The sequence below is a fragment of the Muscardinus avellanarius genome (genome assembly GCF_963383645.1).
Source record: "Muscardinus avellanarius genome assembly, chromosome: 19".
Taxonomy (NCBI): domain Eukaryota; kingdom Metazoa; phylum Chordata; class Mammalia; order Rodentia; family Gliridae; genus Muscardinus; species Muscardinus avellanarius.
The window spans coordinates 43,835,944-43,851,958 of record NC_137805.1 but is presented as its reverse complement, the minus strand read 5'-3'; the positions used below and the strand labels follow the sequence as shown (position 1 = coordinate 43,851,958).

Genomic DNA, 16,015 nt, shown 5'->3' with positions numbered 1-16,015 from the left:
CACACAGACACATACACACACACACACACACACACACACACACAATGATGGGTAGAGATGTTTCAAATATATTGTTCCAGCTAGGTAGGTAGTTGGAAGCCAGCCTGGGAAATTTAGAGAGACCCTGCCTTAAAATAAAATAAAAAGGGCTAAGAATGTATCTCAGTGGTCGAGTGCCCCTGGTTTCAAACCCCAGTACTAGAAAAAAGGGAGAAAAGGTAAATTTTCCACAGGGCCTAGGGCAGGAAGCAGGAAGAAGCAGCTCTTTTTTAATTTATGAGCTATTCCTAAGCTCTTCCTGGAGGTCAGACTGGCAGCCAGCCATCATGACAGCCATCGGGCGCTCACAGCCTGTCTCCCCACCAGTCTAGAAGCTTCTCAAGAGGAGGGGTCAGCCGGGCAGGGTGGTGCATGCCTGTAATCCCAGTTTTGGAAGCTGAGACAGAGAATTGCAGGGTCATGGCCAGTCTCAGCAACTTAGTGAGACCCTCTGCAGCTTAGTGAGACCCCATTTCCAAATAAAAATAAAACAGGAATAGGTGGGGTTCAATTCCCAGTAACACTGGGAATTCAGAGGCAGGATGCCCTTGGCTCAATCCCCAGCCGCCCCACACACAGAGGGGCCAGGTCTTGCCAGATACAGAACAGATATCCATGATTGTCTGCTGATCTGGTCAAAGCAGACTCTGGAGCCAGGCCGGCTGGATTCACATTCCACCCCTGCCGCCATCTATGAATTTGGACAAATCATTTACATTTTCTCAGTCTCCTCGTCTATAAAATGAAGACAGTAATGGTAGTGTGTGTGTGTGTGTGTGTGTGTGTGTGTGTGTGTGTGTGAGAGAGAGAGAGAGAGAGAGAGAGAGAGAGAGAGAGAGAGAGAGAGAGAGAAAGAAAGAAGGAGAGAGAGAGAGAGAGAGAGGGGAAGGATTGAACCCAGGGGCATTCTACGTCTGAGCTGCGGCCCCAGCCCTATTTGTCATTCTTTATTTTGTATTAGTCTCCCAAGCACTAGGATTACAGCCATGTGCCACCACGCCCAGCTTATTTTTATTTTTAAACAGGGTCTTGCTAAGTTGATAAGAGTCTCATTACTTCCCAAGGCTGTCCTCAAAAATGTGATTCTCCTATCTCAGCCTCCCAGTACTGTGGTTATAGGAGTGCACCACCACACTGGGCTGGCACTTTTTTTTTTTTTTACGGTACTAGGTATGGAACCCAGGAGCATTCTACCTCCGAGCTACACCCACAGCCCTATTGTTTATTCTCTATTTTTGAAACAGGGTCTCACTGAGTTGCAAAGAGCCTCACTAAGTAGCTGAGGCTGTCTGCAAATCACGATCCTCCTGTCTCAGCCTCCCAAATGCTGGGATTACAAGCGTGAGCCACCACGCCCGGCCTGGCAGTCATTTTTAAACAATGGCTTCATAAGGGTTAAATGAGATGAATTACATATGGAATTAACATCATGCCTATCACATGGCTGATGCTATATAACTTTTAGCTGCCGTCATCCTCGCCCCTCCTCATCTTGGTGTGTTTCAGTTTATGGACAATGACAGGATTCACCCATTCATCCATGATCTTTACTGAGACCCAGCTTGCGTGGGAGAGGCTGGGACACAGCAGGGCACTGGGCTTGCGCAGCCCAGTCTAGTGGCAGACAACAAAAGCAGTGGCAACTAAGCTGGAAGGGGAAGAAATGCGGTGAGTGAGCAACCAGGAGAAGCCCATTAAGACCATCAGGAAGGGCTCTCCCAGGAGGCACTGCTTCGCCTGCAGCGCAGAGCCGCCTGTGTGTGATGCTCCACACCAGATATCCTTAGAGGGTGGGGAGGGGCTCAGAGACCGGTGACGTCATGGATTTGACCAATGAAAGTCCCAGCCAGGGTGCAGAGTGGCCAATGAGGACAGTCTGAGCCGTTGCTTTGAGTCGCAGGCCGGCTGGGCAGCCAGGGCTGTTGCTGGGAGCCTCAAGGTGGCTGCCTAGGTGACCAGCAGAGCTGCCCAGCTCGCCTTCCTCCTTTCCTTCCAGCCTCCCCCCTTGAAGGGTTCCAAAGACTGCTTTTGTGTCGCAGAGTGATACGCCAAACCAAAACACAAAACCAAACAAAATCCATAATCACGGGGAGGTGCTGTCTGCTGTCAGCAGGGGAAATCTTGCTCTCTCCCTCCCTTGGCTCAGGCAGGGGCTGGACTGAGGCCCTGGAGCCATGGAAACAGCTGCCCACGCCTTAAGCTGGGGGCGTGGTCTGACCCTTGTGGGGACCTATGCGCACAGCGTGCAGGGCCATGTCCCAGGCTGAGAGTGGGCCTCTCTGGGTTATTGAATCATGTCCCGGTTCTACTTAAAGCCTCGCTGGTTTCCCAGCACCTTTGAGCTGAGTGGCGGGCTGCTCCAGGTCCTGAGCCTCTGCAGCTGCTTTGTTTACTCTGCAGCCCAGCCAAGCACCGCATCCCCCTACCTCCAGGGTTCCAACAGACCAGCCCGCCCTCAGAGCTCACCTCCTGCACACCCCGCAGCACCCCGTGTCCTCACACTGGCCCCCCAGGTACTGGGAAGGTCTGGGGTGTTGATGCCGTGCCCTGTCTCTGCAGATTACACCTACTTCTACAAGGGCCGGGACTACTGGAAGTTTGACAACCAGAAACTGAGCGTGGAGCCAGGCTACCCACGCAACATCCTGCGTGACTGGATGGGCTGTAACCAGAAGGAGGTGGAGCGGCGCAAGGAGCGGCGGCTGCCCCAGGACGATGTGGACATCATGGTGACCATCAACGACATGCCGGGCTCTGTGAACGCTGTGGCCGTGGTCATCCCCTGCATTCTGTCCCTCTGCATCCTGGTGCTGGTCTACACCATCTTCCAGTTCAAGAACAAGGCAGGCCCTCAGCCTGTCACTTACTATAAGCGGCCAGTCCAGGAGTGGGTGTGAGCAGCCCAGAGCCCTCTCTATCCACTCGGTCCAGCCAGCCAGGCCCTTCCTCATCAGGGTCTGAGGGCAGCTCTGGCCACTGCCCACTGGGGCCAGCAGGGCCCTAGGCCAGGGTCGTACAGCTCAAGTGGCGGGTGCATTGGCCTAGGCTGAGCATGGGGGAAGGCGTGATGGGGGCTGTGCCCAGGATGGGTGTCTGGCACCACACTGCCAGCCTTCTGTCTAGGTGTGCTACTCTCTCCTCAAAGGAACAGACCAGGCCCATTGGGAGGCAGGTCCATGCCAGAAGGCGCCTCTGTGGTCCGCAAGGCATCACAGCTGGAGTCCTGGCTGGAACCCAGCACCCCCCATGGGAAGCCAGCACTGGCTCTCATCCCCCGTCTGGGAGATGCCGCTAGTCCCAGTCCCCTTCTGCCAACACCTGCTGGTCAGATGTCCCCCAAGCCCACCCCCCACTGTCCTCCAAGGCTACAGGACCCCTGCTGCCGACGCAGCGGGTAACAGGCCTGGGCTCCTCTGCTGGCAAACAGCAGATCCCTCAGGAGACCTACTCTATGTGCAGGTCTCCTCGGAGACCCAGAATTTAGGGTCACATGCTGCAGGCAGGGCTGTGGCCCAGCTGGGGCTGACAAGGCCCCAGCTGTCATGTCGTGAATATTTAAATGTCCCGTCACTACTGTTTAAAGTTCCGTTTTGCAAAGGCTGCTTGAGGCTTTGGGTGAATTAGAGGTGACTGTCTTGGTGATGAGGCCAGCGTGGTGGCCTCCCCCAGCGATGAGGAGCAGGTGCTGCTAAGGCCATCTAACATCCCGGCACAGCTGGCCCTGCTCCCGAGGCTCACGCGGGGCAGGAGCTGATCCCATTGCTGGAGGGGATCCAAGTTTATGCCGGCCTCCACTCCCCACTCCATTAACTCTGTCCCCAGCCCCGTTCCAGCCCGGGGCCTGGGGCTGTAGCCTGACTAGTCGGGTGAAGCAGAGACTGCTGCAGGGTCCCCGCTATCTTGGTGTTGGGGTCAGGGGCCCAGGGCAGCCTGCTGAAGCACTCGGTGCCACAGCCCCGCTATCCTGAGACGACTCAATCTCTCAGTTCAGAAGCAGCGTCTGTGCCCGGGCTTGGCCCCGACAGCCCAGCTCACTGAGCCCATCTTCCTGTACTGCCCTTAGGAAAAGGGCACCCCAACTGGTAGCAGCCCCAAGCCTAGGGGGCTCCCTTTTTGACCTTCTCAGACTGGCCCTTCACTCCCAGGGCTCAGCCGGCCTTGCTCCAGTCTGGAAGAGGCACTCCCAGTTGTCACCCAGGAGCCCAGGCAAGACCCATGGGAGCAGTGATGTCCACTGGCTCTCTGCCAAAGCCAAAAAGAGGTGCCAGGCAGTTTCCAGGGTGCTGGCAGGGCCTCAGATGCCAGCCCTGCCCTCTGAGCCTGCGTGGGCCTTGACCCCACCTGTGGCCTCTGGGCTGGCTTACCCTGGAGTACTGATGGGGACTCCTGATGCCATGGGAAGTGTCTAGAGTAAAATCTCTTGTCCAAAGGCACCTGTGGGTCCACTGTGCCCCTGTTATCATCATCCTGTTTTTTCTCATTTTGGACAAGGGCAGGCTCCCTGGGGCAGGTGGGGAACAACTGCAGAGATATTAGTGATTCATAGGTTTGTACAGTGTTTTATACTTTGCAAAGCACTTTATTAGCTCACGCCTGTCCACTCACATGAAACTCATGCAGGCCCTGGGAGGCCGAGGGTAACTTATCAGGCCTCAGGTGAAGCAGAGGTCCTGTTATCTGGCTGTGCCGCCCAGGGGCTGGCGGGTCTTGTGTCCCCGTCTGTGGACCCCTCTGGAGTCAGTGTCTCCTCTACCTGTCTCTTCCTGTTGCCCCACCCGGTCCCTCACCTCTCCTCAGGTTGGTGCTCTCACTTATTGAAAGCTCTAGGCCCCCCCAGGCTCCTCCTTGGCTCCTGGTACTACAAGGCCAGCTGAGAAAGAGCAGGAGATGGAGGCAGGCAGCCCAGGCTGCAGAAGTGCGGGATGTGGGGCCAGGCCCAGAGAGGACTCAGCCTAGAGGCTTCCGGTCTCAGACTCTCCTGCCCGTGGTCATCTGTTCGTCCATCACCCCAGGACAGGGCAGTCAGAGAGGGGCAAAGTGCTGGGGGCCACAGAGCCCAGCCTCCCCTCAGCCTGGGGGACATCACATCATTTCAGTGTCGGTCACATTTTAAACTGATCAGCCTTTGTATAATGTTTTTTAAATCATTTATAAATAAAACAGAAATACAGAGAGTGTCGTTTGCCTGGGGTGTGGGAACAAGATCAGGTTCTAAGAGTGCCTTAAGAAGTGTCTGGGAGAACAGGGTGCTTCTGGAAGTCGCAACACTTCCCCATGCAGCATCTGCCAAGCCAGCAATCGGTGGTTCTTCCTCTCCACGAAGGGGGCGGGGGGCAACCCACTCAGGACTATGGAGGTCACTGTGGCAAGGGCTTCTCTGAAGTCAAGGGACATGGTGCCGTGACCTGGCAGGAAGGTCAGCAGCCTCGGGGGTCTTACCAGGAGGCCTGGCCTGGAGAGCGGGTAGGGACGCCCAAGGACGCCTGAGCTGGGTGTGGGCGTAAGCTGAGAGCAAACCACTTCGGGGTTGGGGTGGGTGCCCCCGGGCGGGAGGCGCTGCCATTTCCTCCAGCCCCGTCACGGCGCCAGGGTGGTGTTGAGGGACAAGGGGCCAGGGGAGTGGAGCAAGGGCCCGGCCAGGCCGAGGAGGGAAGGACGGCGGCCAGGTCAGTACCAGGAGGTGCAGGCGATGAGGAAGCGCACGTCGTCCAGCGGCCCCCACTGGCCGGGCTCGGGCTCCGGCCTCTCCGGGCCCTCGGGAACTGCGGGCTGGGGCTGCTCCGGCTCGGGGACGCCCTGGCCTCCGCTCAGCAGCGCACCCATGGTCTACGGACGAGACCGAGAGCCGTCAGGTCCCTCCCCACCACCGGCCCACCCCGCCCCGCCCATCCTCACCTCTGCACCCTGCTCTGTCGCAGGCTGTAGCGCACCTCTGGCCTCGGAGGAGCCGCCACAGGACAGGACGTCAGCACAGCTCCGCCCCCTGGGCGGGCCCAAGAGCGCACCAGCCAATCCTGCCCCAGCACCCCAAAGCCCCACCCCCGTGCCTTCCGGTAGGGCGCTGCAGTGCATTAACCCACTGGCCCTCCAGGGCCCCCAGGGGAGGCAGAACAACCCCATCTTCCGAAGACCAGGGCGTAAGTACAGTAAAAAATGTGAGAATTTCAGTGGGTGCTGCTGTTTACTCCGGGACGGCGCTTCACATTCAGATGAGGAGAGGGCTGTGTGCATCCATTCAGCCCAACTTTTTTTTTTTTTTGGTGGTACTGGGGCTCCTGGAAGCCCTTTTAACCTCCGGGACACTCCCAGACCTATTTTATACTTCTTTTTAAATTTGGAAACAGGGTCTCTTAAGCCAGCACCGCAGCTGGGCATGGTGGCGCAAGCTTCTAATCCCCGAGCTTGGGAGGCAGAGACAGGAGGATCGCGCAGGTTCGAAGCCAGCCTCGCTGGTTTAAGAGACACTGTTTCCAAAAATAAAATAGGTCTGGGTGTGTAGCCCGGAGGTAGAAGAGCTTCCAGGAATCCCAGTACCACCAAAAAAAAAAAAAAGTGTGTATATATATATATATATATATATATATATATATATATATATATATTATATATATATATAAATAAATAGATAAAATTAAATAAAAAGAAAAAAAAAAAAGCCAGCACCGCTGGCTTCGAACCTGCGTGATCCTCCTGTCTCCGCCTCCCAAGCGGGAGATTACAAGTATGGGCCACCACCCAGCCATCCAGCCCAACTTTCCCAGGACCATGAAACAATTTGGGGAGGGGAATGTATAGGCTGACGCCCCCAAACAGCACCTTCAGAAGGGTGGGAGAGGCCAGGGCCGTAGCTCAGTGGTAGAGAATGTGCCAGGCCAGGGTCAATCCCTAGCACCACAAAGGAAAAAAGAATGGCCAAACACAGCTGCCCTTTAATGAAGTTGCACAGGCAGCGGAGCCCTCATCTAGGAGCCACAGAACAGGCAGCCAGCACAACACAGCAGGCTTCTGCAGTAACAAAAGTTTCAGGAGATAGTACAGGTGGAGGGCCCGTCCACTCAGTGTCAGAGAGCTCTCTGCCACAACTCCTGGCCAGCATCTGGTACAGAGGTGAGGCGTGAGAGGGAGCCAAAGTCCAGAGGCAGGAGCCGCGGAGCAGCACGAAGGTGACTCAAGTGAGGCTGCGGAGAGAAGGAACACATTGGTGGCGTCACACAGGACACCCCTCCCCCCGACCTCTGCTCTAGCTCAGCCCTGAGCCATTCTCAGAAGCACCTGCCCACCCAAGATGGACAGAATCCCCTGTCACATCAAGTCTAGAATTCTCAGTGCTCAGATAATCCTTTTTCAGACTAAAAATTCTTTTCAGACCAAAAGTCATTCTTTCCTCACTCAGGTAGACCAACTTGCTCAACCATTTATCCAGTCACTGATGGTAAATGAGCCTCAGGACACTAGAGTAAGGAGGTGCAGTCAGAGGGAAGGATGCGTCCGGACCACACCTCCCCAGGGGCAGGGCTGGCGCCAGGATTCTGGCCACTCTTTCCAGAAAGAACTCTACCTTATCAATGGTAATGATAGACAAAGGTCATGAATACTAGGCTGGAAATCAGTTCTGCTCTGTAAGGATTAAGTGGAAACATTCTTACTGAAGGTGAAATCATGTGTATTATTATAAAAATGAAGCACATATTTCTTCTTTTTTTGCAGTACTGGGGATGGAACCCAGGGCATTCAACCTCTGAGCTACATCCCCAGCCCTATTTTTATTCTTTATTTTGAAACAGGATCTCACTGGGTTGCAGAGGGCCTCACTTATTAATTAGCTGAGACTGTCCACAAACTGCAATTCACCCGTCTCAGCCTCCCGAATGCTGGATGACAAGCGTGCGCGTGCCCAACTGAAGCACGTAGTTCTTAACCACCTACTGGCATCTACATCATAAGGTCTCATGGGTCCCTCAAGTGAAATGTGTCCAAACACCAAAAATGTCTAATGAGTGTGTTCTCTTCTCTTCCAATACCCCTCTCTCCCTCCCTTTTTGTTTGGCAGTACCGAGTATTGAGCTAAAAGGGCACACCCCCAGCCCTATTTAATTTTGAAACAGATTCTTCGAGGTTGCTGAAGGTGTCCTTGAATCTGCGATTCTCCAGTGTCAGCTTCCCAAGTACCGGGATTACAGGCATACACACCACACCCGGCTTCTCATTTCTTTTCTTTCCCCCTTCCTCTCTTTTCTGTGTGTGGGAGGGAGTACTGGGGATTGAACTGTGGAGCATTCTGCCTCTGAGCTACACTTCCAACCCTGTATTAAATAGGGTCTCACTAAGTTGCTGAGGCACGCCGCTGGCCCTCAAGTACCACGTATTAGCATGCAGCACCATACCCAGTCCAACATCCCTATCATTTTTCTTCTTGTGGTACTGGGGATTGAAGCCAGGGACAGTCTACCTTCAAGCTACACCCCAGCCCTTTTATTTTGCAACAGGGTCTTGCCTAAGTTGCTATGACTGGCCTGGAACCTGCCTTGAGAAAGGTCCAATGGGCGCTGAACTATCCAGCACCTGCTGCTCTTCCAGAAAAGAGATTAAACCTCACTCCTCAGAATCTCTAGGGTCAAGACCCCAGTGTGTGTGTGTGTGTGTGTGTGTGTGTGTGTGTGTGTGTGTGTGTTACAAAGGACTGGACTCAGGGTGTTCTATCTGTGACACCCAGAACTATTTTATTTTTTTACTTTGAAACAGGGTTAAGCTGGGTGTGGCAGTCCACACTTGTAATCCCAATACTTGGGAGGCTGAGACAGGAGGATACAGGTTTGTAGCCAGCCTCAGCTAATTAGTAAGGCCCTCCACAACTTAGTGAGGCCCTGTTTCAAAATAAAGAATAAAAAATGAGTCGACTGTGGTGACACACGCTTGTAATCCCAGCATTTGGGAGGCTGAGACAAGGATTGCAGTTCGCAGACAGCCTCAGCTACTTAGTGAGGCCCTCTACAACTCAGTGAGACCCAGTTTCAAAATAAAGAATTTAAAAAAAAAGGACTGTGGGTGTAGCTTGGAGGTTGAATGCCCCTGGATTCCATCCCCAGACCTGCAAAATAAATAAATAAATAATTAATTAAAAATAAAAACTAAAAATAAATAAGCCAGGCGTGGTGACGCACGCTTGTAATCCCAGCACTTGGGAGGCTGAGACAGGAGGATCGCACAGGTTTGAAGCCAGCCTCAGTTATTTAGTGAGGCTCTCAGCAACTCAGTGGGACCCTGTTTCCAAATAAAGTATAAAAAATAGGTCTGGGAGTATAGCCCAGAGGTAGAAAAGCTCCTGGGTTCCACCCCAGCACCACAAAAATAAGTAAATAAATAAATGAAAAAAATAAATAAATAAGCCGGGAGTGGTGACACACACTTATAATCCCAGCATTTAGGAGGCTGAGACAGGAGGATCACGGGTTCGCGGACAGCCTCAGCTACTTAGGCCTTTTGCAACTCAGTGAGACCCTGTTCCAAAATAAATAATAAAAAATAGGGCTGGGGGTATAGCTCAGAGGTAGAACGCCCCGGGGTTCCACCCTCCAGTACCGCAAAGAAAAAAAGAAGTAGAAAAAAATAATAATAATAAAAAATAGGGCTAGAGCTATGGCTCAGAGGTAGAATGCCCCTGGGTTCAATCCCCAGTACCAAAAGAGTAACCTCCCACCTTCCCCAGCCAACTGAGCTCTTTTCTGTCTCAGGTCCTAGGCCCCTGGTTGAAGACACTGATGCTCAGTGTAACTTGGTCTACAGGACAGGTCTGCCTACAGAGTTGATTCTTCACAGATGAAGATTAGCAGACGCTCAAGAACCGCTTGCCAGCTATCTCCTACATCCTGTGACTACTCGGCAGTGTGCAGATCCACTCACACTTGAGGAGAACCTATCAAGCAAGGCAAACACAATCTGGCTGCCATTCTTGGTGGCAACTTCCTCTCCTCTCCTCAGAAGGCAAGGCGAGCCTGCCCTGCCCCAGATACCTGTCGATCAGGGAATCCCGCATGCTGGTGGCGATGGTGCTTGGCTGGGCTTCATTCAGCTTGAAGACGCTCTCCACCACCGACAGCTCCGTGCTGGTTGTGTCCAGGCCACAGAATGCACACCAATCGTTCACCACCATCCCAGCGGCAATCACCTCACTGCCTCGGTTCACGGTGCCTGCCTATCATGGACGGGTTCCGTGTGAGTCATGGGACCAACAGTCAAAGCCTCTCCCTTCCCCAGAGAGGACTCTTCCTAAAGTCTACTCCCTGGGACACAGCCCAAATCCCAAACTAGGACAGGTAATGACTCAGATTTCTCAACACTAGGCAAAGGGATCTGCCACAATGGAGACAGGGGTCAGAGGGCAGACAAGCTTACCACAAGGGGGACCTGAAGAAGAGAGGACAGCTCATCCTGGTCTTCAATCGAAGTCTTGGGATGCACGAGTCCTCCTTGATTGCTGAAGACACAATAGCTGCCTACTAGCACCTGGTCAGCCACCGTCTGTCTGAAGACTTCCACCTTGAGTACATCAGCCAGAATTTCTTCTGTCTCCTGTCAACCAAAGGTACATGGTCAAGTCTAGAACTTTGGGCTAAAGAACCAAGCGTTCTCCAAGGCAGAGCCACTCTAGGCTCAGCTCCTTGAGCCTCTTGTTTCATTATTTAGCTGCATGTGGAAACCTTCTCATAGAGAGGAGAGTATAGAACTTAGAGCAGACTCCAGGCCAGCTCTGGAGTCCCTAAGACCAGGCAGCCCAAACACTGAGGGCGGGTCTCCATGTCACCCTTTCCCCTCCAACCCACACTCAAGTTCAACTGTCCATCGTCTAGCCTAGCCCAGGCTACACAACTAGATGAGCCAATACTCCCGATCCGGAAGGATTAGTGGCCTGCCTATCCAGCTTCTGACGTTGACCACACCATGGAAGGGTTCTATTATTCCTATTCCTATGAGTACCTGAAATTTGAGAGCCCAAGATATAAGAAAACACAGTGATACCCCTAACTCCTGACCGTGGGCAAGAACAGTGGCTAACTACTGACTGGATGAGACCTGTGATTCTTGGGACAAGGTGGCTGCCTACCCGGTCCAGGTCTGGATGCACCAAGGCCACATAGTCATTGCAGGTGGTAACATTGCCCAGGGCTGAGAGCCGCTCCTCCACCCGCCGGATCTGCACTGAGTCGGGGAGGCAGTTGCGAATGTGCTGCAGTTCCTGGTCAGTAGTGTTGTTGGGCACCAGAAGTCCATGCCTGTTCCCTGGAAAGGTCCAAATTAGATGGTAAGGACAAAGGAAAAACCATGAATACGTGGGCCCAAACTTCACAACACCCAGTACCCCTCCCCACCACCACCCTGGGGCTCCCACTACACCTACAAATGTGCTTCTTGGCTGATACAACCCAGCTCAGTTAGATTTCCTAAGATGGCTTGTCTCAGACCCCAGCCCCCCAACCCAATGATCCACACATCGTCTAAGATAGCCCAGGAATCTATTTCAACAAATTCTGGCCACTTCACCATCATCTACTAGGGGGAGCAGGACTAGCAGGAAAGGCCTTTGGCATTAGTTGTACAGTTTTGCTACTAAAAATTCAGCTGTGCTGGGGCTGTACCTAATGGAAGAGTTATTGCCTAGCATGCATAAGGCCCCAGATTTGATTCCCAGCACCAGGAGACAAAAATCCAGCTAACACCACACACCTACCAGAATGGCTAAAACTTTAAACCTAAGTTTTCATATGCTGATGGAAGTGCAAATTGGTCAACCACTTCAGACAATTACCGGGCATCATCTACCACACTGAAGAGCCGCAGTAAACTCTGCCATTCTACCTCCAGATAATATATATCCAAAAGAAATATGTTACTATTATTACAGATTCTTACTGTAAAAAGCTATTACTAAGTCTATTAGTATTGCTATTAGAATGAACCAAAACCTGTCCAAATGCCTGTAATTAGAATGAATACACTGTTGTATACCTATACATTCTACATAACAAGAATGGACAAAATACAATTACATTGTGAAAACTATGGCTAAACCTCTGCCTATCCCTGTGAGTTTAGAACTCTAATTCTCAGAACTCCTGGGTAACTCTAATTAGAATATACCAACAAAGGTGGGCATGACAGTGCACACTTGGAATCCTAATACTTGGGAGGCTAAAACAAAAGAACTGAAGGCTTGAAATCAGTTTCAGCAACTTAGTGAGACTGTCAGTAACTTAGTGAGATCCTGTTTCAAAATAAATAAAATAGGGCTAGAGATTTAGCTCAGAAACAAAACACCTGGGGGTTCAATCCCCAACATCACCAAATTAAAAATAAAACACTAATAAAGCCAGGCTTGGTTGCACACACTTATAATCCCAGTACTTGGGAGACTGAGACAAGAGAAGCTCAGGTTTGAGGCCAGCCTCAACAACTTAATGAGGCCTTCCAAAACTCAGACCGTTTCAAAATAAAAACTAAAATAAGACTGAGGGTATAGCTCAGAGGTCAAAAGCCCCTGGGTTCAACCCCTAGTACCAAAAAAACAAAAACAGCTGGACTAAATTCTCCCTTTTAGGCGGAATTTGCTTCAAGTCCTGTGGTCAAGGTTAAAAATCAGTGTTTTGTTATTGAGATCAGGATGTTTTAACTGAATAAAAAAATACTTGGGGGTGGGTGGGAGAGGGCACCAAGCACTGTCTGAATATATGCCATTTTCAATATGATACACATAAAAATAAAAAATACTTGGAAGCTGGGTATGACGGATCAGAGATCTCATAATCCACAGAAACCTGGAAAGTCCTAGGTCACTCCGGGTCCTCTCCGGGGTATGATTAGTGAATAAAAAATAGGGCTGGGACGTGCTCCTAGGCTCAATCCCCAGTAAAACACACTCACATACACAACGAATGAACTAATGGGCATTCAACAGCACTGAGAAGGTAGGGAGTAGGTAAGCGCCTTAGCGATATAACAGGAATTGAAGTGGCTTTCCTTTTTTTCTTGTGATACTGGAGATTGAGCCCAGGGACAGTCTACTTCCAAGCTACACTCCCAATCCTACTTTGTGTTTTGAAATAGGGTCTCACTAGGTTGAGTGCGCCAACAAGCCCAGCTGGAATTGAAGATTTAAACATATCTGAGAGCCGGGCGTGGTGGTGCATGCCTGTAACCCCAGCATCTGGGAGGCTAAGACTGGAGAATCGCAGTTCCCGGAAAGCCTCAGCTATTTAATGAGGCCCTCCGCAAATCCGTGGGACCCTATTTCAAAATAAAAAATAAAAAATTGGGCAGGGGGGTAGCTCGAAGGTCAAACGCCTTTGGGTTCCATCCCCAGACCAAATAAATAAATAAATAAATAAATAAATAAATAAATAAATAAATAAAGTATCTGAAAGTTGGGTGTGGTGGCTGGCACACACTTTGTACTTGGGAGGCTGAGAAAGGATCCCAGGACCAAAGCTAGCCTCAGCAATTATTTGTCTTTCCAAAAAAAAAAAAAAAAGACTGTGGGTGTAGCCCAGAGGTTGATGGCCCTTAGGTTCCAATTCCAACTCCAATACCACACACACATATATCTGAATAGAACAATACAATTTTTTTTTTTTTTTTTTTTTTTTTTGCGGTACTGGGGATGGAACCCAGGGGCATTCTACCTCTGAGCCACACCCCAGCCCTATTTTTAATTCTTCGTTTTGAAACAGGGTCTCACTTAGTTGCAAAGGGCCTAAGTAGCTAAGTAGCTGAGGCTGTCTGCAAACGACAATTCTCCTGTCTCAGCCTTGCAAATGTAAGGATTACAAGCATGTACCATCAAGCCAGGCTGATGACCCAGAATCCTAACCAGTCATTTTACAGAGACAGAAATGTGTGCTCCAAAAGAGGAAGAAACTTGCCGGATCAGTGACAGGGAAGAAGAGAAGGCATGCAAATCCTCCTCCACCCTAGGTGTGGACCTGATGATTCATAAGTTTCTTTGGGTCTCAGCTTCTTCATTAACCAAATTAGGACAATAATTTCTCCCTTCCAGTGTCATTGTGAAGATGGAATGAGAACAAGTGAAAGCACTTAATGCTATTTCTTGAGACTCTCCATGATAAGGTTTTGCAGAGGTTGTCCTTCATCTGCTGACACTTAGACTGAGTCCCACACAGCCCTCGGAGAGCTCATAGTCCACGGACGCCTGGAAAAGTCATAGGTCACTCCGGGTCCTCTCCGGGGGTATGATTAGTGACTCAGGGTGCTTGGAGGCTCCACTCTTTCCCTCGGCGTCCTCCACCTGCCTTACCCACACACATGCGCCCGATGATGCGGCAGCCGGCGATGGACGCGTGCACCACGGGGATGGTATCGGCGAGCTCGCCCTCGAACACGCTGTAGGGACACGGGCTCCGGGTCACGGACCGGGCTGGGCCCCGCCCCGCCGGGCCTTCCGACTCTCGCCCGCCCTCCCCGCCGCAGGGCTCCCGCCGCACCTGTAGAAGTTCTCCGATCCTCCGATGGCCACCAGGCAGTAGGTGTTGGTAAGTTTGGCAAAGCAACCGATCTCGCAGTTGTTCTCGAACGACGCCCGGACAGCCATGAGGGAGGCCTGGGGGCTGTGTAACCGAGAGCTCAGAGCCGGCCGGTCCTCTCCCGGCCTCGGCCGCGCCCCTCTCGGCCCCGGACCTGGGTCCCGCCCGCTCGGCCCGCCAGGCTCCCCCGCCGAACCCTCGGCCCCTCGCTCTCCCGACCCGGCCCCAGAGCCGGCTCCCGCCGCCCTCCGCGCCAGCTCACCCCGCGGCCGCGATCTCCACACGCGACTGCGCTCCCCGCTTCCGCCTCGGGCCCCGGAGGCTTCTGGGAGGGCCGGGAGCGCGCAGCCCGCCGGGCCACTCTAGCCCGCCCGGCGCCGGACTCTATGGCCGCGCCGGCCTCCCGCCCGCCGGGCCCGCCCCCAGCACCAGAGCCGCCCAGAGGTGGTTCATTCATCCCAGCCTTCTCGGGAAATACTGTCCTCGACCAAGTCCTGTGACTGGTCGGATTAGAAGCGTGAAGGAGAGAAGCCGGGGCTGCCTCAGAGGAGATGGGTTGATGGTGGAGGTATTTGCCGAAATGAAGCAGGAGAAGGAGGGCAGGTTTGGGAAAGGTGATGATGAATCCAGCTCAGCCAGACGGACAGAAGTCCAGATCTGGAGCCCAGGCGAGAGCGTAGGGCAGAGGAATGAGATTTGGAGCTGAAGCCTGGAGTGGATGAGGTCCCCCAGGAGACCGTGGCCGGTAGGGAGAAAAGAGACCCCGACAAAGCGGCCAGATGAGGAGGTATTGAAGAGATGGGCCTTAGGGGGTGTGGGGGGCAGGGTCCAGGGCGGGCAAGGACTTGAGGACTGGCTGGCTTCTACAAGTATCCCATGCGGGCTCTAGCACTCACTTAGCAGACGCCTTCTGTCCCCAGGATCGCGATGTCAGCCAAGGTCCCTCTGCTCTTCTGGACAGGATGAACTCGGTCCCCAGAATCTCTCAGAATGTTGCAGTGAGGGCAGATGGGGCTTGGAACCCCTTGCCTCCAGCCCTCCCTAGGCCAGCCACTGTCCAGGACAGCCCTCCCCAGCCTGCGGAATGCTGCCCTTTCCCAGCCCTGACATGCAGTTCCACTCTCGTCATACCTCAGGACAAACCAGGCTGCTGCTGGGTCTAGCCGCATCTGTCTTTATTGATTTGTATCACACATACTGTCCCAGGCAGGTGGTCAGGTGGTGAGCTCAGGAAAAAGGCCTCTTTCTTAACTTGCTGTGGCCTATGCTTCAAGAGATACTCGGCGAGATGGCGTGTGTGTGCAGGTCTGGATATCCACCTGCTCCACTTGTCCTCCCCCATTCTCAGACCTACTCACTTAGCCCTCTCTTGGACCTCTCTTCATCCGGCTCACTCTACCAAGAATTCCTCTAACTCGCTTCAGTCTGTTCCTGACCTCCCTATC

The 16,015-nt window shown here is 52.6% G+C and overlaps 3 protein-coding genes across 3 annotated transcripts in view; 1 reads left to right on the top strand and 2 right to left on the bottom strand.

Moving 5' to 3' along the window:
- The window catches only part of MMP24 (matrix metallopeptidase 24), a gene marked incomplete at both ends in the record, with an annotated part of 71,673 nt that extends 68,737 nt beyond the window's left edge, over window positions 1-2,936 (top strand). The window contains 1 exon segment of the mRNA XM_080716523.1: window positions 2,599-2,936. Coding sequence (XP_080572649.1) covers window positions 2,599-2,936 — 338 coding nt within the window.
- A 2,770-nt stretch (window positions 2,937-5,706) lies between these two features.
- Window positions 5,707-5,862, bottom strand: MMP24OS (MMP24 opposite strand; the record flags this gene model as incomplete). The annotated part of the gene is made up of 1 exon (XM_080716308.1): window positions 5,707-5,862. One exon carries the CDS (start codon window positions 5,860-5,862, stop codon window positions 5,707-5,709), a length of 156 nt encoding a protein of 51 aa, XP_080572434.1.
- A 4,073-nt stretch (window positions 5,863-9,935) lies between these two features.
- EIF6 (eukaryotic translation initiation factor 6) lies at window positions 9,936-14,841 on the bottom strand (the record flags this gene model as incomplete). The annotated part of the gene is made up of 7 exons (XM_080716522.1): window positions 14,833-14,841; window positions 14,532-14,654; window positions 14,345-14,430; window positions 11,141-11,316; window positions 10,432-10,608; window positions 10,036-10,231; window positions 9,936-9,952 (listed from the first exon to the last, which is right to left on the bottom strand). The coding sequence occupies exons 2-7, from the start codon at window positions 14,636-14,638 to the stop codon at window positions 9,936-9,938; spliced, it is 759 nt and encodes a 252-aa protein (XP_080572648.1). The 5' UTR covers window positions 14,639-14,654; window positions 14,833-14,841.
- Window positions 14,842-16,015: the final 1,174 nt, after the last annotated feature.